General features: G+C 41.8%; 1 protein-coding gene across 1 annotated transcript in view; it reads right to left on the reverse strand.

Annotated features, from left to right (window-relative positions):
- The window catches only part of LOC126456266 (odorant receptor Or2-like), a 117,012-nt gene that overhangs the window by 28,109 nt on the left and 62,903 nt on the right, over nt 1-26,000 (reverse strand). Inside the window, exon 4 of the mRNA XM_050092018.1 lies at nt 5,424-5,525. Coding sequence (XP_049947975.1) covers nt 5,424-5,525 — 102 coding nt within the window. The remainder of the gene's footprint in view (nt 1-5,423; nt 5,526-26,000) is intronic.

Here is a 26,000-nt window from a genome sequence, read left to right on the forward strand (position 1 = left end):
TCTTGCATGGCAGCAATTTATATGGCGCATGATCTGAAGTTCCCTTGGGTTTCTGCCAGAGATCGTCCTCATTCTCTTCCCTATGACTGTAAGATCGCTGCTGACTGCTCATGTAGTTTATAACTGGTTTTAGGATTCCGTATCTCAAACAGAACCGTCTGTCTGTCTGTCTGACTGACTGGCCGTCTCTGCGATTTAAAAATCCTTTCTATCAGGAGCGGGTAGATGTATCAAGTTAAAATTTATGGCATGTATCAAGGTCCACTGTCCCTTGGAAGTGTAAAAAATTGAATCTTCCAAGTCAATGCAGTCAAAAGATAGGGATATTTACGTCACATATTTTGATACTCACAAACTCACTAATCAAAAACTTCCAGTTGATCCACAATCATGAAATTTGGCAAGGTGCAAATATTCACTATAAAACTAAAGGAAAAAATTCAAATATTGTGAATTTGTAATTATTCCCACGAAAAACAAAATTTTATCATTTCTTGTCAGACTCTCTGTCTGTTCGTCCGTCTGTTAAGACTCTTGTTCCTTAGGAATGGGTAGACGTATAAAGATGAAATTTATAAAAGACACTAAGGTTTGAGGCCCCTTGGTGGTGTAAGAAACGTAAGCTTCTAAGTCAATGCGGTCAAAAGATAAGGCTATTTATGTCACATGTTTAGAAACTTGCAAATTCACTCATTAAAACTTATAAGGTACTTCCTGTTGACCTATAACAGAAATTTGGCAAGAAGCAAGGTCTCACAGTACAAGTAGAGGAAAAATCAGAAGTGTTAATTTGTAACTAAATCACATGAAAACAATATTTCTTTTGTCTTGAAAGGGTACAGTACCGGCCGACATTGAAAATAGGTACAACATACTTCATTATTTTTGTCAGAACAACACATTTTTTTGTATAATAACTCAATTTCAATTAATACAGCGAAGCCGAATACCATTGTGGGAAAGAATGACAATTTATTTATTTAATTGATCACATGTGCACTCCCTCAAAATAAATCCCTACATCCAGTTTGGTGAGATCTGTGAAATGAATGAATGTATGGTCGTCTGCTAACCGCAGATAGTGAATGTGAATATATGATCATCTTTGAGACGATCCTTTGGCCACCTTTGGTGGGACCAAAGAGATGAAATGTACCTGAGCTTTGAGCACCTGAAATGTGGCTGACCAATACGGTAGCAAGGTGCTCCCCCACTTCGACAGAGGTGTGAGAGGACCTGAAGAACGGCCATGTTTCGGTACTCTGCCGCTGGATCTTGTGCTGTTAAGACCTGTCTTAGTTGTGCTCCGCAAAGACAAAAGAGTGGAGACATGGTATGCATGTGGAATATTTAAGAGTAGTTAGAAATAATAATTTCTCTATTTCAGGAACTTTTGTGGGGAGAATTAAATGTCAGGCAGGTAATACTAATGGGATCATAGTAATCTTCAGAAGTGACCAACGGTCACAATGAAACCACGTGTAGCAATTAGTTGAAATACTTCCGTGTGCTTAAGTTAAGCTGAATTACTAGCGTGTGTACAATAAGTTGAAATATTTAAGAAATAGTGTGTGTACCATAAGTTGAAATATTTAAGAAATGGCGTGTGCAGGACTTGAAATTAGAGACGAGTACTTCCACGTGGTGAGTACTGTGTGAGTCTCAATCTGCGTATGAGACAAAGGATAAAGAGAAGTACTCGTCCATGGTATCAGTTGAGGACTCGCGTGTGTGATGAATATGTTCTTAATATTACTTTGCGTGATATGATTCCGTGTGACGCTAGATTAAAACTCTGAGAGAGAAGCAAGGTGAGTCGGCCGTCTATCCAGCAATGCCACTTGGGTTGCATTGCACAGGAAGACGTGCATATATTTCCAGAGTTAATAGTAGGAAAGTAGAATTACAAAGTGGGGCAGTGTCGTGTGAAACTGGGATAAATACTAATTGAAGTGGGAAAGCTGAAAGTGATAGTGTTGTGACTATTTATTGTATTGTATTCCATGTTGTAGTGTGGTGTATGTCATGTAATTTTGGTATGTGTGGTTTGCATGGGAGAGTAGCAAGGTAGTTTCAAAAGATTAGTGGGTTATGCTTGTTCCTTCTGTACCGCTCGATCTGGAGGAAAGTTTCGTGATGATGATTGTGAGAGTCGAAGTGTGAGATATAATAAAAGATCCACCATCCTATCCAGAAAGTGCACTGTAGCGTTAAATAATTGCGAGATCATAAGGTAGAGAATCAGCAATGTAAAGCCATGCCCACTGGGCGGAATTTCTCATGTGTTATTGTTGCAGGTTATAGAATTTGTGTGTTTAGGTTATAGAATTTATCGGAATAAATAAGATAGTGAAAAGAAAAAGATTGGTGGACTTTTCCTTCAAATTGTATGTTGTCATGATGTCCCGAATTTATAATGTGTGCGCCATTCATATTCAGTGCGGTGGCCACATGTTGATAAAAGCCATTAAATAAAAGACAAAAAGAAAAGAGTTCTGTAAATTACTGATAGTCAGATGTGCGTTTCCATTGCGTATTATTCATGCAGGAGGATAATTTGTAACTTAATTGAGAGTACGAGAATTCATATTACTCGATAAATAAGAATGAATCCTCTCGCTTGGCAGACCACTCATCTTGCAGGCCTGACTGCTTGAAGCCACAGTGTGAGCAAGGCATGTGGGTGCCTCTCAGTCTTTTGCCATTCGACTTCAAACTTAAAATTAAAACGCCCAGGAAAACCTCAAAATTCTCAGACATGATATCTTGTCACATTGTAGGGAAGCAGCATACTCATGCCTTATAAAATTCACATCAGTCCTTCCATTGTGTGCCAGCCTAGTCTGCTGTAACTAGCTCCAACGTCATAAATATTGCGTAATACTTTAAAATGAAGTAAATAACCTGAAACGTTTCTAGCATGTCAGGAGTAATACAAAATCAATATGTGTTGGATATCAGTTCAATAACTTTAACCATTTTCGAAATTTGGATGTTTTTCTGTAAAAATCATTGGCGCAACAGAAAAGAGCTAGAAACTCAAAAATTTATATTTAGATTCCTTTTGCATAATAATTTAGTAGAAACAGTATTCTGGATCTCACAAATTAAAATTTTAGTTGAAATTCATGATTTTCTGGTTTTTGTCTTAGAAATTAAGGGAGCTAGATAGATTAAGTAGGCGAATAAATAAAGCTAGAATGTTTAAATTTAAGTAGAAGGGAGATCCGCTATAATCATAAAAATGTGAGAAGTTTCAACAGAATAACTATAAAACTATAGTGTATATCCAAAGAGCAAGTTCAGAGCTCGTCTACTGCGTGTAGTGTAATTAAATTAATTCTCTCGCCCAAAATATTTGACTTAGCCATGTCAAACTATTATTATGATTACTTACTCGTGTGCTGATTGCACAATTAAATTGAAAGCTTCATTGGCCATCAGCAAAGGAAGCAATGATTTATTCGATAACTTAAAGTGGTGCATTACTAGCCCAGCGGCTAGTCGGGAGAGTAGATTTGATCAGGCGTTCCCTTAGCCGTTCGCACCGCGCTTGATATGTAAGAACGCTGCGCGATAAAAGGAAGGCCCCAGTTCTCTCCAGACGCTGATTAGCGCACCACCTGTACCGGGAGTCGCGTCGCGTCGGTATCGTTGATATAAACAGCCTCGGATGCAGTAATAAGTTACTCGGGATACACGTAACCATGAAATCGTTTTCGAGTGAAGTGTTAATTTTGGGATGACGTTAATGATCTATCTTTAGTTTGCGTATGTCGTATTTTCACGTGCCGCCGCAGGACAGACATTCTACCATTATTAGCGTGGCGTTTGATGAACATTATCATCAAATTATGGCGAGCATTCACTTAAACATTTAATTTGAACAGTTATAGTGGCATCAGTGCATTAGACTCTGAACTGCTCTGGTAGTTGGATTGTGTGGTTTCTTCTTGGTCTGTGACTTTCAGAATAATGTGAACATTTTAGAGCGAATGGTTTTTGATTGTGAATACCAGACAATCTCCTAATTCCTCAGAGCTATAAGCTGCAGCTATAAATGTATTTCTCAGATGAAGTGGGCACTAGGAATTCTAATTACAGGCTTCACGTTTTGCTAATCACTTTCTGGTTGCCAATATTGTAGTTAGAGAGCCAGAGTTGAGAACGGCAAACAGCATAAACAGAAAGCATTTATTCTATTAATCCACCCGCTGCCACACAATATCAATGTCAATAAGAGGTAAAATCGTCAAGATACTTGGTTCCCCGACGGATGAACTGTCTGTATACGTATTGTAATGTATTAAACCGGGGTCCTAGAAACGACGGAGAGGCTTCGTCCAGCCTTAGTCCTCAGTGGTTCACAGCCCCACAACAGGCCACAGCAGTCCACCCAGCCCACCGCCGACCCACACCGAACCCAGGGTTATTGTGCGGTGCGGCCCCCATTGGACCCCCCCCCCCCCACCCCCCTCCTCCCAAGAACATCTCATACCAGACGAGAGTAACCCCAAATGTCTGCGTGGTAGAGTAAAAAATGTTCAAATGTGTGTGAACTCTTATGGGACCTAACTGCTAAGGTCATCAGTCCCTAAGCTTACACACTACTTAACCTAAATTATCCAAAGGACAAACATACACACCCATGCCCGAGGGGGGACTCGAATCTCCGCCGAGATCAGCCGCACAGTCCATGACTGCAGCACCTAAGACCGCTCGGCTAATCCCGCGCGGGTGGTAGAGTAATTATGGTGTACGCGTATGTGGAAACGGTGTTTGCGCAGCAATTGCCGACACAGTGCAGCTGTGGCGGAATAGGGGAACCAGCCCGCATTCGCCGAGGCAGATGGAAAACCGCCTTAAAAACCAACCATCCACAGGTTGGCCGGACATCGACATTAATCCGCCGGGCGGATTCATGCCGGGGACCGGCACGTTTTCCCGCTCGGAAGCAGCGCGTTAGACCGCACGGCGAGCCGGGCGGGTTCTATGTACGTAACGAAATTTGCACGGAACTCTCAGAACGCGACCCCTACTCGCACCTGGTCAATTTTTATTTTTGGGAAAAAGAAACAGTTTTCAATTAATTATGAGAGCATCTAACAAAGATAGTGACGCCGTATAGGCTGATTGGTCTCAGGAATGGTGTGGGGCAAGTGATGGCCTGGGAGGTTGCTCTCTTGCAGGGTTGCACTACCTACCACTGTGACTGGTGTTCTCATATTGATAATTCATTTGTTGCTGTTTTTACATATGACCTGCACCCTGAAATTAACTGCAGGCCGTGTTACACATTTATCATTGTCGCTACAATCTACAGAACGTCAATAACATTGTTTTCTTTTTTATAAATAACTATCTGTACAGTCCCAAAATCAGACGCTTGAAGTGGAGCAGAACAAGCTGCCGCCACCGCTGACCTGCTGCACGACGTCCTCGGCGCCCCAGCAGTAGAGGTAGATCTGCATCGTGGGCGTCGGCAGCGCCGCCGCACACCGGAACACAGCGCTGACGTCCGGGCTCTAGAGAGAGAAGAGGAGCACAAGTCATAGCCGGTGTCTGTAGAAGGATACAGGCACCAACTGCCGTCTTATACATACTGCACTGTTTAAAGTGCAAGAACTCGTAAGTGAGGAATTTTCTCTCGGCCGGCTGGTTTATTATGATTAAGGAACTGACTGCAGACTAACATCCGTGGTATGCAGCATGCCAGTCACATTCATTAAATTTCGCATTTAAGATATTGTTCACGCAGGCGTGTCGTTCAAACATACCATCGTTTGAGCACTGAACTGACTCAGTTACGGAGGACACAGTAATAGGCATCATTGACGTACAGGAACAGCTGAAAGAGGTGAAAACAACTAAGTCGCCAGGTCCATATGGTATCCCAGTTCGGTTTTTGAAGAGTACCCACCGGCATCGGTCCCTTATGTTGATTGCTTTACTCGTGAATCTCTCGCTCAGTGCAAAGTCCCAGGCGTCTGGAAACAAGCGCAGGTGACTACCGTAAATTAGAAAGGTAAAATAACGGACCCACAAAATTACAGACCAATATCCTTAACATTGGTTTGCTGTAGAATTCTTGAATTATTCTCATTTCGGATGGAATAAATTTCCTCCATACGGGACAGATTCTGTCCACAAATCAGCAAGGTTTTAGAAAGCATCGCTCGTATTAAACACTGCTTGCCCTTTTATCATATGATAGCCTGTGAACTGTGGACGAAGGGCAACGGACAGATTCCATATTTCTAGATTTCCGAAAATCTTTTCATACGGTGCTCCACTGCAGACTGTCCAAGAACTATGAGCATACCGATTAGGTTTCCAGATACGTGAGCGGCTCGAACACTTCTTAAGTAATAGAACTCAGTACGTTGTTATGAATGGCGAGTGTTCATAGGAGACTATGTATCGTCAGAAGTGTCCCATAGAGAAGTGTGACAGGACCGATATTATTATCTATATACGTAAGTGATCTGATGGACAGGGTGAGCAGCAATCTTCGGCTGTTTGCCGATGATATTATGGTGACCGGAGAGGTGTCATCGTTGAGTGCCTGTACGAGAATAAAAGATGTCTTAGACAAATTTCTAGACAAACCAAAAATAGTTTTGCATCCTCTCGGTTCCGAGAGTTCCGGAACATGTACAGAAAATTGGAATAGAGATCAAAATAAAAATCATTTCCGCCCTTTTCATTGCTCATGAAAACCACACATTGCCTGTTGTACCACAATACAGCGAGACCTGCAGAGGTGGAGGTCCAGATTGCTGTACGCACCGGTACCTCTAATACCCAGTAGCACGGTCTCTTGCACTGATGCATGCCTGTATGCGTCGTGGCATACTATCCACATGTTCATCAAGGCACTGTTGGTCCAGATTGTCCCACTTGTCAACGGCGATTCGGCGTTTGAATCCTCAGAGTGGTTGGTGTGTCACGTCGTCCATAAACAGCCCTTTTCAATCTATCCCAGGCATGTTCGATAGGGTTCATGTCTGGAGAACATGTTGGTCACTCTAGTCGAGCGATGTCATTATCCTGAAGGAAGTCATTCACAAGATGTGCACAATGAGGGCGCGAATTGTCGTCCATAAAGACGAATCCCTCCCCAATATTCTGCCGATATTCTTGCATTATCGGCCGGAGGGTGGCATTCACGTATCGTACAGCCGTTACGGCGCCTTCCGTGGCCACCAGCGGCGTTCGTCGGCCGCACATAATGCCACCCCAAAACAGCAGGGAACTTCCACCTTGCTGAACTCGCTAGACAGTGTGTCTAAGACGATCAGCCTGATCGGGTTGCCTCCAAACACGTCTCTGACGATTGTCTGGTTGAAGGCATATGCGACACTCATCGGTGAAGGGAACGTGATGCCAATCCTGAGCGTCCATTCGGCATGTTGTAGGGCCCGTCTGTACCACGCTGCATGGTGTCGTGGTTGCAAAGATGGACGTCGGGAGTGAAGTTTCGCATCGTGTAGCCTATTGCGCACAGTTTGAGTCGTAGCACAACGTCCTGTGGCTGCACGAAAAGCGTTATTCAACATGGTGGCTTTGCTGTCAGCGTTCCTCCGAGCTATAATTCGTAGGTAGCAGTCACCCATTGCAGCAGCAGCCCTTGGGCGGCATGAGCGAGGCATGTCATCGACAGTTCCTGTCCCTCTCTATCTCCTCCATATCCGAACAACATCGCTTTGGTTCATTCTGACATTCTGAGACTCCTGGACACTTCTCTTGTTGAGAGCTCTTCCTGGCACAAAGTAAGTATGCGGACACGATCGAACCATGGTATTGACCGTCTAGGCATGGCTGAACTACTGACAACACAAATGACTCGAACTGGTCGGCCGTCGGACCCCCTCCGTCTAATAGGCGCTGCTCAAGCATGGTTGTTTACATCTTTGGGCGGGTTTAGTGACATCTCTGAACAGTCAAAAGAACTGTGTCTGTGATACGTCTATCTTCAGGAGTTCTGGGAACCGGGGTAATGTAAAAATTTTTTGTGTGTGTAGTTGGTGCGACGAATGGTAAAAAAAAAAAAAATTAAATTAATCCACAGGAGCAGGAAAAGCAATCGCGTAATGTTCGAATACCACATTAGTAGTGTGTTACCTGACAGTGTCATGTCGATTAAATATCTAGGCGTAACGTTGCAAAGAGATGTGAACTGTAATGAGCGTATGAAAAACGTGGTAAGAAAGGCGAATGGTTGCCTCATTTTATAGGAAGAAGTTTAGGAAAGTTCGGTTCATCTGTAAAGGAGACCTCGTATGGAACACTAGTGCGACCCATTATCAAGTACTGCTCGAGTATTTGGCATACACGCCAGGTAGGATTATAGGAAGACAGCGAAGCAACTCATAGGTGGGCTGTTCAGTTTGCTATCGGTAGGCTCTAACAACACGAAATCATTATGGCGATGACTAGTGGTGGTACAAGGTACCCTCCGCCACGCACAATACAGTGACTTGCGGAGTATGTATATAGATGTAGAAAAGTGTTACTGCTGCTGAAATCAAATGACTCGGTTAGCAATATTAGTTACTCGCTAATATCTTAGACTTTAGCATGTGATGTAATTATCCCGAGAGAACCGTCGAGCTATCCAGGTGAATGGGGTGCGGTGCTTAAATCCAGACAAATGAAATATTTTTTAAAGCAAATTTATTAAAACAAAATACAAATGAAAATGAAAACCCTTTTACATGTAAGTAGTGGTACCTTTCAAGAGTAACATTATTCGATGTAACCCCTTCACCTACCCCCATGAACCATGGACCTTGCCGTTGGTGGGGAGGCTTGCGTGCCTCAGCGATACAGATAGCCGCACCGTAGGTGCAACCGTAAGGGAGGGGTTTCTGTTGAGAGACCAGACAAACGTGTGGTTCCTGAAGAGGTGCAGCAGCCTTTTCAGTAGTTGCAAGGGCAACAGTCTGGATGATTGGCTGATCTGGCCTTGCAACACTAACCAAAACGGCCTTGCTGTGCTGGTACTGCGAACGGCAGAAAGCAAGTGGAAACTACAGCCGTAATTTTTCCCGAGGGCTTGCAGCTTTACTGTACGGTTAAATGATGATGGCGTCCTCTTGGGTAAAATATTCCGGAGGTAAAATAGTCCCCCATTCGGATCTCCGGGCGGGGACTACTCAAGAGGACGTCGTTATCAGGAGAAAGAAAACTGGCGTTCTACGGATCGGAGCGTGGAATGTCAGATCCCTTAAACGGGCAGGTAGGTTAGAAAATTTGAAAAGGGAAATGGATAGGTTTAAGTTAGGTATAGTGGGAATTAGTGAAGTTCGGTGGCAGGAGGAACAAGACTTTTGGTCAGGTGAATACAGGGTTATAAATACAAAATCAAATAGGGGTAATGAAGGAGTAGGTTTAATAATGAATAAAAAATAAGAGTGCGGGTAAGCTACTACCAACAGCATAGTGAACGCATTATTGTGGCCAAGATAGACACAAAGCCCATGGTTACTACGGTAGTACAAGTTTATATGCCAACTAGCTCTGCAGATGATGAAGAAATTGATGAAATGTATGATGAGATAAAAGAAATTATTCAGGTAGTGAAGGGAGACGAAAATTTAATAGTCATGGATGACTGGAATTCGAGAGTAGGAAAAGGGAGAGAAGGAAACATAGTGGGTGAATATGGATTGGGGGAGAGAAATGAAAGAGGAGGCCGTCTGGTAGAATTTTGCACAGACCATAACTTAATCATAGCTAACACTTGGTTCAAGAATCATAAAAGAAGGTTGTATACATGGAAGAATCCTGGAGATACTAGAAGGTATCAGATAGATTACATAATGGTAAGACAGAGATTTAGGAACCAGGTTTTAAATTGTAAGACATTTCCAGGGGCAGATGTGGACTCTGACCACAATCTATTGGTTATGAACTGTAGATTAAAACTGAAGAAACTGCAAAAAGGTGGGAATTTAAGGAGATGGGACCTGGATAAACTGACTAAACCAGAGGTTATACAGAGTTTCAGGGAGAGCACAAGGGAACAACTGACAGGAATGGGGGAAAGAAATACAGTAGAAGAAGAATGGGTAGCTCTGAGGGATGAATTAGTGAAGGCAGCAGAGGATCAAGTAGGTAAAAAGACGAGGGCTAGTAGAAATCCTTGGGTAACAGAAGAAATATTGAATTTAATTGATGAAAGGAGAAAATATAAAAAAGCAGAAAATGATGCAGGCAAAAAGGAATACAAACGTCTCAAAAATGAGATCGACAGGAAGTGCAAAATGGCTAAGCAGGGATGGCTGGAGGACAAATGTAAGGATGTAGAGGCTTATCTCACTAGGGGTAAGATAGATACTGCCTACAGGAAAATTAAAGAGACCTTTGGAGAAAAGAGAGCCTCTTGCATGAATATCAAGAGCTCAGCTGGAAACCCAGTTCTAAGTAAAGAAAGGAAAGTTGAAAGGTGGAAGGAATATATACAGGGTCTATACAAGGGCAATGTTCTTGAGGACAATATTATGGAAATGGAAGAGGATGTAGATGAAGATGAAATGGGAGATATGATACTGCGTGAAGAGTTTGACAGAGCACTGAAAGATCTAAGTCGAAACAAGGCCCCGGCAGTAGACAACATTCCATTAGAACTACTGACGGCCTTGGGAGAGCCAGTCCTGACAAAACTCTACCATCTGGTGAGCAAGATGTATGAGGCAGGCGATATACCCTCAGACTTCAAGAAGAATATAATAATTCCAATCCCAAAGAAAGCAGGTGTTGACAGATGTGAAAATGACCGAACTATTATATTAATAAGTCACAGCTGCAAAATACTAACGCGAATTCTTTACAGATGAATGGAAAAACTGGCAAAAGCTGACCTCGGCGAAGATCAGTTTGGATTCCGCAGAAATGTTGGAACACGTAAGGCAATACTGAACCTACGACTTATCTTAGAAAATAGATGAAGGAAAGACAAACCTACATTTCTAGCATTTGTAGACTTAGAGAAAGCATTTGACAATGTTGACTGGAATACTCTCTTTCAAATTCTAAAGGTGGCAGGGGTAAAATACAGGGAGCGAAAGTCTATTTACAATTTTTACAGAAATCAGATGGCAGTTATAAGAGTCGAGGGATATGAAAGGGAAGCAGTGGTTGGGAAGGGAGTGAGACAAGGTTGTAGCCTGTCCCCGATGTTATTCAATCTGTATACTGAGCAAGCAGTAAAGGAAACAAAAGAAAAATTCGGAGTAGGTATTAAAATCCATGGAGAAGAAATAAAAACGTTGAGGTTCGCCGATGACATTGTAATGCTGTCAGAGACAGCAAAGGACTTGGAAGAGCAGTTGAATGGAATGGACAGTGTCTTGAAAGGAGGATATAAGATGAACATCAACAAAAGCAAAACGAGGATAATGGAATGTAGTCGAATTAAGTCGGGTGATGCTGAGGGAGTTAGATTAGGAAATGAGAAACTTAAAGTAGTAAAGGAGTTTTGCTATTTGGGGAGCAAAATAACTGATGATGGTCGAAGTAGAGAGGGTATAAAATGTAGACTGGCAATGGCAACGAAAGCGTTTCTGAAGAAGAAAAATTTGTTAACATCGAGTATAGATTTAAGTGTCAGGAAGTCGTTTCTGAAAGTATTTGTATGGAGTGTAGCCATGTATGGAAGTGAAACATGGACGATAAATAGTTTGGACAAGAAGAGAATAGAAGCTTTCGAAATGTGGTGCTACAGAAGAATGCTGAAGATTAGATGGGTAGATCACATAACTAATGAGGAGGTATTGAATAGAACTGGGGAGAAGAGGAGTTTGTGGCACAATTTGACAAGAAGAAGGGACCGGTTGGTAGGACATGTTCTGAGGCATCAAGGGATCACAAATTTAGCATTGGAGGGCAGTGTGGAGGGTAAAAATCGTAGAGGGAGACCAAGAGATGAATACACTAAGCAGATTCAGAAGGACGTAGGTTGCAGTAAGTACTGGGAGACGAAGAAGCTTGCACAGGGTCGAGTAGCATGGAGAGCTGCATCAAACCAGTCTCAGGACTGAAGACAACAACAACAACAACAACCCCCTTCAGCCGCAGTGACCGCCTCCAATCTTGTCCTGAAGCGATCGCATGCACTCTTCAAGACAGTGCTGTCTGTATTCGCGAATGCTGCTTGGATAGCGGTGCGTACAGATGCGACATTAGGGTGCCTCGTCTTACTGGTAACTCTTTCGACTATGCTCCAAACATAGTAGTCGAGGAGATTGAAATCCAGGTTATTCGGGGGCCTGAACGCCTTTGACCAGGACATATCAACGTTATCCGAGAGCCAGTTTTGGACTAAATGGCTCATATGAGGTCCTCCTCTGCCACCAACGCATTGTCCGCTCGCTGATATTCAATACTGACGCCAATTTCCTCAGCGATTGCCGGGGGTCCTCCGACATCAGCGCCTCAGCCATTTCGATGATGGCCGCAATTCATGACACGCCTTTCCTTGAATGAGGTTTCCTCGCCGGGATAGCAGAACCTTCCTCTGACTTCTCCGAAGGATTATACTTGGCTACAATATATAAACAGTTGATCTCAGGTAATCGAAGAATCGAGCTACTTCAGTGGGCGAACGCCCAGCCCAAAGACTTTCGATGATCGAGGGTCTTCGGTTGTATTCCGCATTTGTCCGTAACATCTCGGTCGTTTTGACGTTCTGACTGTTGACTAGGTGCCTACGGCTTTCAAGAATGCCAATCATCATTCGGCGGGAAATTCAAATTGAAATTTGGCCGGATTTAAGAGCCGCACCCTGTAGGTCTTCTGCGTTTTCTTTAAATCGCCAATGGAGCAACCTGGGATGGTTTCTTTCAAGAGGACGCTGTCGGATCCCCGTCCTCCGCAGCCTGATATATATATATATATATATATATATATATATATATATATAAAACTCCTCCATTGCCGGTCCCAAGCCCGGATCCTCATCTTACAAGTGATGAGGGAGGAGGAGGGGGAGGAGTAACAACCTCGTAAAAAAACCTGGGTCCATCTGGCTCCGGATGGTAGCACCCTGTGAGGGCCCCTGCCTAGGGTTGCGGGTGAAAACCGGTCAATGGTCTCATAGGCGGATGAGGAATTTTTAACTCCCAACGGCTGAGAGAGCGGAGAAACCAAAAATCTATAACTGCAAGCGTCTGTACCCAGATTGGGCGGCTTGTGGGCAGCGTCTGTTCCTCATGTTATAGGCGGCTGTTTCAAGAAACCTCCTAACGCTAACAACGTTAGTCGTATTCCTGGTAGGTTACGCAAGTAATCTCCCCAACTTTGAAGAATTTCAACAGTTACAATCTTAACGCATGATGGAAATGTCTTTCAATAACGAAACTACCCCAGGTGGCCAATCCACCGTCGGCAACGACGCAAGCAGACCCATGGATTCTGGGGAGTCTGCAACACCATGCAAATCCAACAAGATTAAACCCAGAAAAATCTTCAACATAGCAACTCTCAACATAAACTCCCTTCTCAAAGTGGGAGAACTTAAGCACCTTACAGACCAGTTACACACGGAAGACATACAAATTGTGGCGCTACAAGAAACTCGCTTCACTGATGAAAACACATTTGAATCAAACAAATTCAGAATATTTAAAGGAAAACCTCGAAAAATTGTAATGAAGAAATGCCCTCAGCTTGGCACAGCTTTTGCTGTAAACACAAAAATTCTGAACTCTGTCGAACATTTTTGGTCAACATCATCGAGAACATCTTTCCTCACTTTTCGATGTGCAAATAAAAAATACACATTAATCAATGTTCACGCTCCCACAAATGACAAAAATAATGCTAAAAATAGGGAAGAAACAGATGAATTCTGGGAAAACCTTAAGGATCATATATCAGAAATCCCAGAAAACAACGCAAAAATACTTCTAGGAGATTTTAACGCTCAGATTGGAAAAGAAAAGAAATTCCGCGATATTGTCGGCAACTTTCCCGCACACAAACGAACCAACAAAAATGGAGAAAGGTTAATTATGCTCTGTAAGCAGTTTAAACTCAAGCTAATGTCAACACGTTTTAAACATCTTCCCAGAAAACAAAAAATCTGGGTATCTCCGATAAAGAGTATCGGAGAATTTCAAATAGATCACGTTGCCATCTCCTCCAAATGTGAAAAAGAAATATTGAACACACGTGTCCGAAAATCTCTAAACCTCGACTCCGATCACTATCTCACGAAAATAAAAACTAAACTGATCTCACAAAACAAACAGAAAAGCAGAAACGGTGAATATAAAAACAGAAATAAAATAAATTTTGATCTTACAACCCTGAGAAATTACAACCTTAAGTCCAACTCTAACCTCAAGGATTTTCAGAAAAAACTAAAGACATTCTCCCCTTCCCAAACCTCCAAGAATTTCAGAACAACTTGATTGAGGCAACAGAAACAACCTTTCCAAAAAAGAGGAAACCGAGACACCCGTGGTGGGACAGCAACTGTAATGAAGTTCTGCGTGAAAGACTTAAAGCCTGGAAAAAGTGGAACTCACATAAAACTGAAAACAACTTTGCCTCGAAAACTATTCGCAACACCAAGAGACAATATGAAAAACAACAACTGGACTCAATCGAAGAGAATTTCAAGAAATGCAACACGGCAGCTTGGTACAAAACATTCAACCAGAAACTCTGAGGAAACCAGTCCCCTTGCCTAAACCTTATGAGAAATAATAAGACTCTCGCCACCAACGATACTGAAAACTGTGAAATCCTGGCTGAATATTTTAAGACACTCCTAAACTGCCAAACACCCATCCAGACTCTCAGTTTTACGCAACCAGAAACATTACCAACACATTCAACACCTCCAACACGAGAGGAAATCACAAACATAATCAAAAATCTCAAAAACAGGAAAGCATGTGGAGAAGACACAATTACAGCAGAAATGCTCAAGCTTGGGGGAGAAACATCAGTAGAAGCACTACACAAAGAACTTGAACAAGTATGGGAAACCAAGAAAATCCCAAGTCACTGGAAAACTGCCCTAATTCACCCTTTGTTTAAAAAAGGTGACAAAAGGGATGTTAATAACTATTGTGGAATATCGCTTCTCCCAGTCCCATACAAAATTCTATCAAAAGCCCTGCTCAATCGTGTATCACCAATTATAGAGGGAAAACTTAGAGAATATCAAGCTGGCTTCAGACCAGGAAGATCCTGCGCCGAACAAATTTTTAACCTCAAAACAACAATGAACTATTTATCTACAAGGAGCAAGAAATATTTCATAACATTCATTGATTTCAAAAAAGCTTATGACTCAATCGATAGGCACACACTCATCAAAACACTTCGAGAATATGAAATAGATGAAACAACAATAACCATAATCAAAGAAACATTAACAAATACAACATCAAAAGTAAAATTCCAAGGAGAAATTTCATGGCATTTCGAGGTCAAAACCGGCGTCAGACAAGGAGATGCGCTGACCCCGGTACTCTTCAACTGTGTTCTGGATAAAGTCATAGCAGAATGGAGAAAACTCACGCAAAAACATGGAGTTGAGAAAGTCCAAATTGGAGGGAAGTGCTACAAAGCCATTGAAACCAACTGTTTTGCCTTCGCTGACGATCTCGCCTGTTTATCTTACACACAAAAAGACACAATAAAACAAATAGAATTACTTAAAGAAACTGCTGAAAAAGCAGGCTTGCAAATTTCATTTGAAAAGACAGAAATCATTACAAATATCAAAAATCCACCAAAGAAAATAACTACGAAATACGGGAAAATACAGGTATCTAAACATTTTAAATATCTTGGTGAACTAATTCAGCCTGTGGCAAAAGGTCATCCAGCCTGCAGGGCTAGAATACAAAAACTAGAGACAGGAACTCACTACTGCGGACAAATGTATTCAAAAAAATGTATGTCCAAAAACATTAAACTCAGATACTACCAGACTGTCATTAGACCGCAGATACTATATGCATCAGAAACACTGGCAAATTTTACATACGCAGAACAGATAGAAAATCGTGAAAGAAGAATTGTGAGGACAATTCTTGGACACAGGAAAATAACAGATGATCAAGGCAAGCCTGTATACAGACTAAAAAGCAACAAAGAAGTGTATACGAAGTGCAGCAAAATTAGAGACGAAATTAGAAAAAGAAGAGGCTCCTTTTATGCTCACATCATGAGGATGAACCCGAATAGGCTTACAAAACAAATATTTTCGTACATCGCAAATCTAAAAAATAAAAATTTATGGTTTATCAACATAGAAAGAGATCTAAAAGAAATGGACATAGATCAGGAAACAATATTTAACAGAAACCTTTTTAGAAAAAAACTGAATTCATTCACGGGTTTCGGTGTGAAAATTAAGAAGACTTGTGGAACTAAATGGTCTGAAGAGAGAAAAGCCGCCTTCAGCGCAAGAATGAAAGAAGTGTGGACTGAGAGAAAGAAGACTTCCCAGAAGTGCAAGAAATAACTGTATTCACGGTCTTTAACGGCCAAATTTGTATTATATATATATGAACTCGTCGACGAACAGACGTAAAAAAATCCGTCGATTACGATGAAAGTGATTTTGGGGCGTTCAGCTTCTTGGTATTTGATACACATACTGAAATGCTGCGAGATGGATGTGGATAAAATGGGGAAATGTTAGGGTGCCACTAAAATATATACACAACTTTTACTAAAATACACACTCACTCACTCACATACACACACACACACACACACACACACACACACACACACACACACACACACTATAAACCAGAGACTTTTCCTGGACGTCTCCAAATGGATTGATGGAGAGGCCATAGTGACTGTTTCGTTCTGCCCTTACAAGAAAACAGTACCGAAATGTTCCACTGACATAAAATTTAAATAAAGATACAGACAGAATGGGAAATTAAAGATCGCACGACCTAGATCACAGGTCGATTACAGACTGTGCATATTAAAGCAGTTGGTGAACTTAATATGTAAATTTCCCCTATAAAATCAAGTTTGCTAGGTATTCTGGACCCACCGATGTGTTTCTGAAGCATAGGACCATCGGATGCTAAGATGAAAATAATTTTGATATCCGCCCCAAGATGGCGTGGACCATGAAAGGAAAGGATCTCTTTGGCTCAGGTTTGCTTCATGCCCACGCTGGCGTGGAGGAAGACCTTTACATTTACATCTACTACACCGCAAGCCGTTTAACGGTATGCGGTGAACGGTACTTCTGGTACCGCTAACTGACCTCCCCTTCCCTGTTCCATTCGTGAATGGCAAGTGGAAAGAATGATTGTCGGTAACCCTCTGTATTCGCTCTCATTTATCGTCGTGCTCATTTTACGAAATGTATATGGTAGGAAATACTACAGTGTCCGACTCTTCCCCGAAAATACTCTCGCGAAATTTCAATACTAAACCTTTCCGTGACGCACAGCCCCTCTCCTGAAACATCTGCCATTCGAGTTTGTTGAGCCTCTCTCTCCGACTAAACGATCCCGTGACGAAATACGCCGCTCTTCGTTGGATCTTCTCTGCCTCTTTTTAGCAATGCTACCTGGTGAGAATCCCACATTGATGAACAATACTCAAGAATCGATGTAACAAGTGCCTTGAAAACCAATTCCTTCGAGGATTAGTTACATTTTCTAACGATTCTTCCTATGAATATCAGTTGGCATCTGTTTTCCCTGTTGTTTATTTTATGTGGTCATTCCACTTAAGGTAACTCTGGACAGTTAGTGCTAGATATTTTAAGGTACATACTGTAGCTGTACAGTAGTGGATTTCATTTCTGTCTATGCGCAATGTATTACATTTATTTAAGTTTAGGGTCAAGTGCCAGAGACTGCACTGTTCATCAATGCTGTGCAGGTCATTCTTCAAATCGATACTGTCTTCTGGCGTTGCTACTTTCTTATGAAGAACCGCATCTGCAAAGAGTGTTAAAAAGCTTCCGACGCTTTACAGTTTAAAGAGTAACGGTCCTGTCACACTTCCTTGGGGTAATCCCGATATTGCATTTTCATATGATGATTTTGTTCCGTTGAAGAGCGACGTGCTGAGTGGGGCGTTCCCCAAGCGTCGGTGCTGGGGCCACTGCTGTTTCTTATTTATATAAATGATATGCCTTCTAGTATTACAGCTGATTCAAAAATATTTCTGTTTGCTGTTGACACCAGCTTGGTAGTGAAGGATCTTGTGTGTAATATTGAAACATTATCAAATAATATAGTTCATGAAATAAGTTCGTGACTTGTGGAAAATAATTTGATGCTAAATCACAATAAGACTCAGTTTTTACAGTTTCTAACTCACAATTCAACAAGAACTGATATTTTGATCAGACAGAATTGGCATATTATAAGCGAGACGGAACAGTTCAAGTTCCTAGGCGTTCCGATAGATAGTAAGCTGTTGTGGAAAGCACATGTTCAGGATCTTGTTCAGAAACTAAATGCTGCTTTATTTACCGTTAGAACAGTATCTGAAATAAGTGACAGTTCAACACGAAAAGTAGTCTGCTTCGCATATTTTCATACGCTTATGTCATATGGTATTAATTTTTTGGGGTAATTCTTCTGATTCAAAAAGGGTATTTTTGGCTCAAAAACGGGCTGTTCGAGCTATGTGTGTTGTAAGTTCCAGAACCTCTTGTCGCTCCTATTCAATAGTCTGGTAATTCTGACATTGCCCTCACAGTATATATTTTCTTTAATGTCGTTTATTGTTAGCAATATTAGCTTATTCCCAAGAGTTAGCAGCTTTCACTCAGTTAATACTAGGCACGAATCAAATCTGCATGTGGAATGCACTTCCTTGACTCTTGTGCAGAAAGGAGCGCACTATTCTGCTGCATCCATTTTCAATAAGCTACCACAAGAACTAAAAAATCTTAGCAGTAGCCCAAACGCTTTTAAGTCTAAACTGAAGAGTTTCCTCATGGCTCACTCCTTCTATTCTGTCGAGGAGCTCCTGGAAGAGCTGAAAAATTAAGCAAATTCCGGTGTTACATTGTTGATTTTCTTTATTTAAACTTACGAATTGTCGCCTGAATGCGTTTCTTGTATTTCATTTTATCCGTTTCTGCTATCATGTTGCAATTTCATGTATTGACTCGTTCCATGACCATGGAGACTTCTCCTTAATTTGGTCCAACGGAACAATAAATAAATAAATATCTGCAAGGACTTCTTGAATGTCGAACTCTGGTCGTATTTTTTCAACTAAACGGCATGGCGGGACGGTGTCAAAAGCCTTTCTGAAGTCGAGGAGCACGGCATCAAACTGAGCGCTGTTGTCTGCAGCGTATGGATCTCATGAAGGAACACAACGGGCTGAGTTTCGCAGGATTTCTGTTTGTGGAATCTATGTTGATTTTTATAGAACAGATTTTCGTTCTCCAAAAACTTCATAATACATGAGCATAAAATATGTTCCTTAATTTTACAACAATCTGCCGTTAACGATACAGGCCTACAATTATGTGCATCTTTCCTGCTACCTTTCTTGACAACGGGGATGACATTCGCTTTTTTCCAGTCGCTAGGTACCCTTCGTTGCTCCTGCGATCTACGATAAACTGCTGCTAGTAGGGGGGCAAGTTCTTTCGCAAAATCTGTGTGGAATTGTAAGACGTGTATATTTCTATTGTCTATTGTCAAACCACAATTTATGAAAGATGCTTATATTTTATTAATAGAATTAAGTAGAAATATTTGTTATGTTGGGAATAATTGTGGTAGCAGGGAATGTCTGCACCAAAGTATTGTTGGCAAGAGAGACCGCACATTGATATAATTTTAAAAAGGGCGGGAGAGACAGCGCATGGATACATTTTAGGAAAAGAGCGGAAAAGACCGCGCACTGATACATTTTGTAATGGTAGCAGGGATTGTCTGCACCAGAAAGCATTGTTGGCAGGAGAGACAGCACTTTAGCGTTCGTAGGAAGTCAGTAGTAAGCGAGAAGTGAAGCGACTTGGTAGCAGGTCTGCAGGGGTTGAGAGGAGCAGTGTGCCTGCCAGCCACCAGCTATGATTTACAAGAGATTATAAACGGATGTACAGAGGCATCAGCTAACTATTATCATAAGAGGAACTAATATTATTGAATTATTTTCTTTGCGAAACTCAAGACTACTGAAGGTATGTTTGCGCAATGCTAGTTGGTTCAAATGGCTCTGAGCACTATGGGAGTTAACTGCTGTGGTCATCAGTCCCCTAGAACTTAGAACTACTTAAACCTAACTAACCTAAGGACATCACACACATCCATGCCCGACGCAGGATTCGAACCTGTGACCGCAGCGGTCTCGCGGTTCCAGACTAAAGCGCCTAGAACCGCTCGCCACTCCGGCCGCCAATGCTAGTTGTCAGATTATTGTAAAAAGTAAGTCCCATTTGAACGTTTGTACAATCATTTCATTACCGGCAGTAAATATTTGAAGAAACGTTTTCAGAATATAATTAATTTTTGCAATGTTGCATTACTGATTATAATCCATACCAAAAACCATCAACGTAAAACTTTGCAAAAATTTTATTGTTGTCAAGAAAAAGTGTAGCTATGAATTACGTAACTTCAGTCAAATTAATTAAAGAATAACTTCAGCTTTGCTATTAAAGAATAACGTCAGGGTTGGTAATAAATACAGCCACTTATTATGACAGGCCACCAGCAGTTAATATAGTAAACCAGAGTAAGTATATTCATGTCGCAGTTCGATGTAGCGGTCAGATGGCGATCCAGTAACAGTAAAAAATATAAGGAACAGTTTTGTGTTATTGCAGATAACGACTGAGGGCCACGAAGACGACACATTCTATGTTTCGTCGAAATAATCAGAAAATCACTTTTAATAAGCAGCAATTAAATTTGTAAGCGAAGATTGAGAAAGAGAATAAATTTCAAAGGGAGCATTTCATTTGTTATTATTAAGCAAGAGGAAGAAATCCAAAGGGAAGGTTTCATAGCTTATTGTAAAAGGGAAGGTTGCGTTACAAAAGAGATATAGAAGAGATGGTTATTGCGTAACAAAAGAGATATAGAGGAGACGGGAAGGTTTCACTTGGCGGCATCCAATCATAAGACTCTTTAGTGAACCTACTGTGAAAATGAATATACTGACTCTGACAATTATATGAATAAGTTAGTGTTAAGTGGCGCAACGCTTATACTAAACTGTATACCCATGGGCGTACCAGGCGAGGGGCAGGGGGGGGGGGGGGGGGGGGGGGGGGCAGCTGCCACCCCCCCCCCCCCCCCAGAAGATATTCGCAGTTTTTCACTAGTTTACCATTTTATTTAATAAGAAATGCTGCATGTTTTCTCGGATTGTACAAGTGCATTCTTGTATTTAAAATGTTTATTAAAAGCAGTTTTTCACTGGTTTACTGTTTTATTTAATAAGAAGTGCTGTATGTTGTCTCGAGTCCTTGTTTCCTAAGACTAGTATGACCTGGCCCACCCTTCCCCCCCCCCCCCCCCCCCCCACCCCACCAGTTCAGATCCTGGGTACGCCCTTGTGTATGCCTTTAATTCACAGCCCATCGGCAATTCTGTTTGCTCTATTGATTCTGCGTTGAAAAGTGTTTGTCCAGTGTTGAATCCGCTTTAAACACTGATATATTTTGTTGCGTGTGCTAATTATAGACAATGTCCCGCAGAATAATCACTCGTTCTCAAAGTGATAAAAGTGTGGAAAATACTGAAGAGAAATACTTTTCAGGAATAGACAGAAATAATACGTGTGAAAAACCCGATAGTGAAACATTAGGTGAACAGACATTCGAGAGTAGTAATAATATGGAATCTTTTGGCGAACAGTCAACTTCCGAAATGCCAAATGATAATGAGACATTAGTACAAAATAATTTGTTTTTAAATACAACAGATGCTACACAGCCACAAATTACGCGTAGCAGACGTAATAGTTTCAGTAACGAAACCACTATATTGCAGTCAAACACTGCATTACGTGCCGAAACAGATTCAAACGGTACTCAGATACACAATCTGCGTTGCAGATGCAACAGTTTGCGGCTGATGTATCTTCGGTTTTGGCAGGCAGTTCGTCTTTGATCCTAATGGGAAGGGGTTTTTCTAACCTAAAAAACCTCCATATTTACACCACTTGTGCTCCGCGTCCCTAGTAGCAGCTTCATGTGTGTCGTGCACGTCTGACATATTAAGGGGAACCCTACAATTCTCCGCCCGATAGCGGATATCGAGAAAGTTGCATACGATACCATTGCAGAGTCGTCTGAGCCTCTGATTTAGATCTTACACCCTGCTTCAAACCAGAGAACCGCGATAGACCCTCGGTATGATGCTACAAACAGTAAGCTTCCCATGCCCTCCACGTGCGATGCTAGTTGTCTTCAGCAATCCGCCGAAAGGAGCCGAGGATGGCCTCAGAACCTACGCGGCAGGCGTCATTCGTGCCAACATGACCCGCTATCTACAGCCGGTTGCATTGCACTCCATAGCCACCTCCTTGCCTCTGACGTGATCCCCGACAGAAATATTGATTGCACGCTGGCATTCTTTCCCACCGTGAATGTCATTTCCATAAGGCGCTCCACTACCCGCCTGATGTTGGATGGTTCAAATGGCTCTAAGCACGACGGGACCTAACATTTGAGGTCATCAGTCCACTAGACTTAGAACTACTTAAACCTAACTAACCTAAGGACATCACACACATCCATGCCAGAGGCAGGATTCGAACCTGCGACCGTAGCAGCAGCGCGTTTCCGGACTGAAGTGCCTTCAACCGTTCAGCCACTGCGGCCGGTCCTAATGTTGGAGCTTGCAAAGACTAGCTGGCCCAACAGGAGAGGCATCCCGTGCTTCCTCAGGAGTATTATCAACGTTGGGTAGCACCTTGTATCTGTTGCTAAAGCCTAAATTTAAACTGGGTTCTATGTGAATTTAGTTCAGAATAAAATAAAATAATAGATGATATCAAATATTTTATTTAAAATTAATAGTTTAAATAATATAGTGGTGCAATTGCTGGATAAGTCTTAGCGTTGATTCAAAATATCTTCAGTAGCACATACTTTTCTTAGTCAACAGTAAATAAATTTGCATTCAATAAACAGAGGGTAGGCCTCTCATCAGAAAATAGCGCACACTCAAAATTTTAGTTCTTTGGGTATGGCATGGTTCGAAGTAGATGACTCATAACCTAAACATACCATTAATCAAACAGCCAATCCGTTCCTAAGTTAACTACTTTAAAAACATAAAACTTTCTTTAATAAGCAAATAAATGAATAGATCTCTGTACATATGCATAAGGGAAAATAGTATAGGATGTATCCTACGGAGCAAAGATTGAGATGTGTGAGATAAATTACTAGCAGTAATAGTGAAACTCCATATAACTTGTACTGAACATTTATTTTATCGTAAACAATTAGAAAAGCGCTGCACATTTATATTAAGAACACAATGGTTGCTGGTGCCTGTCTTAAATAATTACAGAAGTGCAACGAATAGTAAGACGCCTTGCCAGATCGGTTTATAAATCATTAGGGTCTTATAAAACAGGAATAACTCAATGGCAAGGAATCACACACGCACTCCGCATTCACACTAACACCACGCAGAAAACAGAAAAAAAACTAGAAGAACTACAGTACGCATGACAAACACGGCAAAAGGATTGCTCCACCGGCCTAATGCATACACGGAAAACTCAAGCCGTGAAATTGAACGAAATTTACAATACGAAACGTAAATCAGATCGGTAATGCATGTAAGGCACTACACGCACGTGAAGCCAATGTAATTTAAGCCCTACCAGTATACGAGTAGAACAAGAACTGAAAACGAAGAGCTGGAGGCTGCTTCGTTTTTCAAGTGGCCCTAACTACAGAAATCCATACCAATAAAACATATAAAAAACCCGAAAAGTTTTCTTATAAATGGGTTAATGCCTCAGCCATGCTGAAAATTACACCAACTCCGTTACCTTACTCACTTCTGCAAACGAACTCCGATGAGCAACCTCTCTTTTCAAAATCCCAGGAATGAGTGTAGAGCTACGAAACCAAATTGGGATCCGCACATGTAGCAGAAGTCGTCACGAAAAATTCTTTCTGCACCCTGCCAACTTAAGCACAACAGCACTTCAACCAGAAGAAACGAAACCTCTTTGCCCCATTCCAAGCCTACACAAGAGCTGGCCAAACTGCCGCAGTAACAGACAAGAAGTTTTCCTGCCACCAGATACTATGAAAATCTAATATGCAGACGCATTCAGTCTTTCTGTCATTCAAAGGAAAGGAAGCGAAAACTTGACCCAAGGGTAAATTTGAATAAAGCAAAAATCTTGACAACAGAAATAAAGACTAATGTGTTGGTAGAAAGAGATATTATTGAAAAAGTCGATAAATATTTTTTGGATCTACGCTAGCAAAAAGCAGCCCGTGCACTGAGGAAATAAGACTAGTATAAATAGGAGAACCCTCTGCAATTAAATTAAGCTAGTTGATGAAGGAAAGGAAACTGACACTACTGTCCAAAATAAAAACGACTGAAACTTTGATCTTCCCCATAGTTTCGTATGAATGTAAGTTGTGGGCACAAAAAAGATTGCAGAAAATTCGATTCTTTTGAAATGTGGGTTTGTAGCAAGCAGGCGGCTGAGGATTTCATCGACTGAGAAAGTAACATATAAAACAGTCCTAGAAGTACAATGGCGCAAAAAAAAAAAAAAAAAAAAAGAATCGCAGCACCATAAAGTAGTTATGCGACATAAGTCAAAGTTGGTAGGTGTTTATCTACATCTGAAAGATGATGTCTGTTCAAATTTCGCGTCATTCGCATATGAGTAGCGCTAGTAGCGCCACTATGAGGATGCAAATCAGGTTTGTTTGAAACACACGCTGTAACGGTTGTGAGCATTAGTTACCTTCGAAATTGGACGTAGTGAGTTCATGTTAGTAAGGGATGCATTTAAGGCGACAGACACGCCATTATTAAGACCTCACTGAGTTTGGACGAGGTCGTGCAATAGTTCTATGAGAGACTGAGTGTTCCTTCTGCGATATTGCAGGAAGACTTGGCGGGAATGTAGCCCCTGTACATGCATGTTTGCTGGCAGCAGTAGTCACGAGAATGTACGGTCGTATGAAGACCGGACTCAGGACGGCCACGTTGCACTACCGAGATGGAAGACCGTCGTGTTCGTCGTATGGCTCTGGTGCATCGTACTTCATCTGCAACAGCATATTTGTGCAGCAGTTGGCACCATAGTGGCACAACAATTTGTTACTTCAAAGACAGCTCCGAAACAGACGCCCTTTAACGTGCATTCCACTGACTCCAGACCACCACCATTTGCGACTTCATTAGTGTCAAGCGAGAGCCCATTGAGCAGGGTGGAGGTCTGTTATATTTTCTGATGAAAATTGGTTTTGCCTCGGTGTTACTGGTGTCCATGTGTTGGCCAGGAGGAGGCCTGTTAAGGACCTGCACCCCACCTGTCTGCATGCTACACACACCTGGAGTAATGGTCTGGGGTGCGATTTCGTAACAGCAGGTGCACTCTCGTGGTTATCCCATACACCCTGACTCAAAAATCGTACGTCAATCTGGTGATTCGATTTGTGCTGCCATTCATGAACGGCATTCGAGGGGTGATTTCCAACAGAATAACGCTCACCTACATACCGCTGTTGTAGCCCAACATACTCTACAGACTGTCGACAAGTTGTCTTGACCTGCTTGATCACCAGACCTGTCTCCAGTCGAGCACATATGGGACACCACGAGATGACAACTCCATTGTCATACACAAACAGCATTAACCGTCCCTGTATTGACCGACCAAGTGCAACAGGAATGGAACTCCATCCCATTATCTGACCATGAACCTTTTCATCCTTAAATTCAACATTTCCGGTGGTTAAACCGGCTATTAATGCACCAGCATTTGACATCTCGCAATGTCAATCACTTAAATATTTTACCCAG

This window comes from Schistocerca serialis, chromosome 2 (assembly GCF_023864345.2).
Source record: "Schistocerca serialis cubense isolate TAMUIC-IGC-003099 chromosome 2, iqSchSeri2.2, whole genome shotgun sequence".
NCBI lineage: Eukaryota > Metazoa > Arthropoda > Insecta > Orthoptera > Acrididae > Schistocerca > Schistocerca serialis.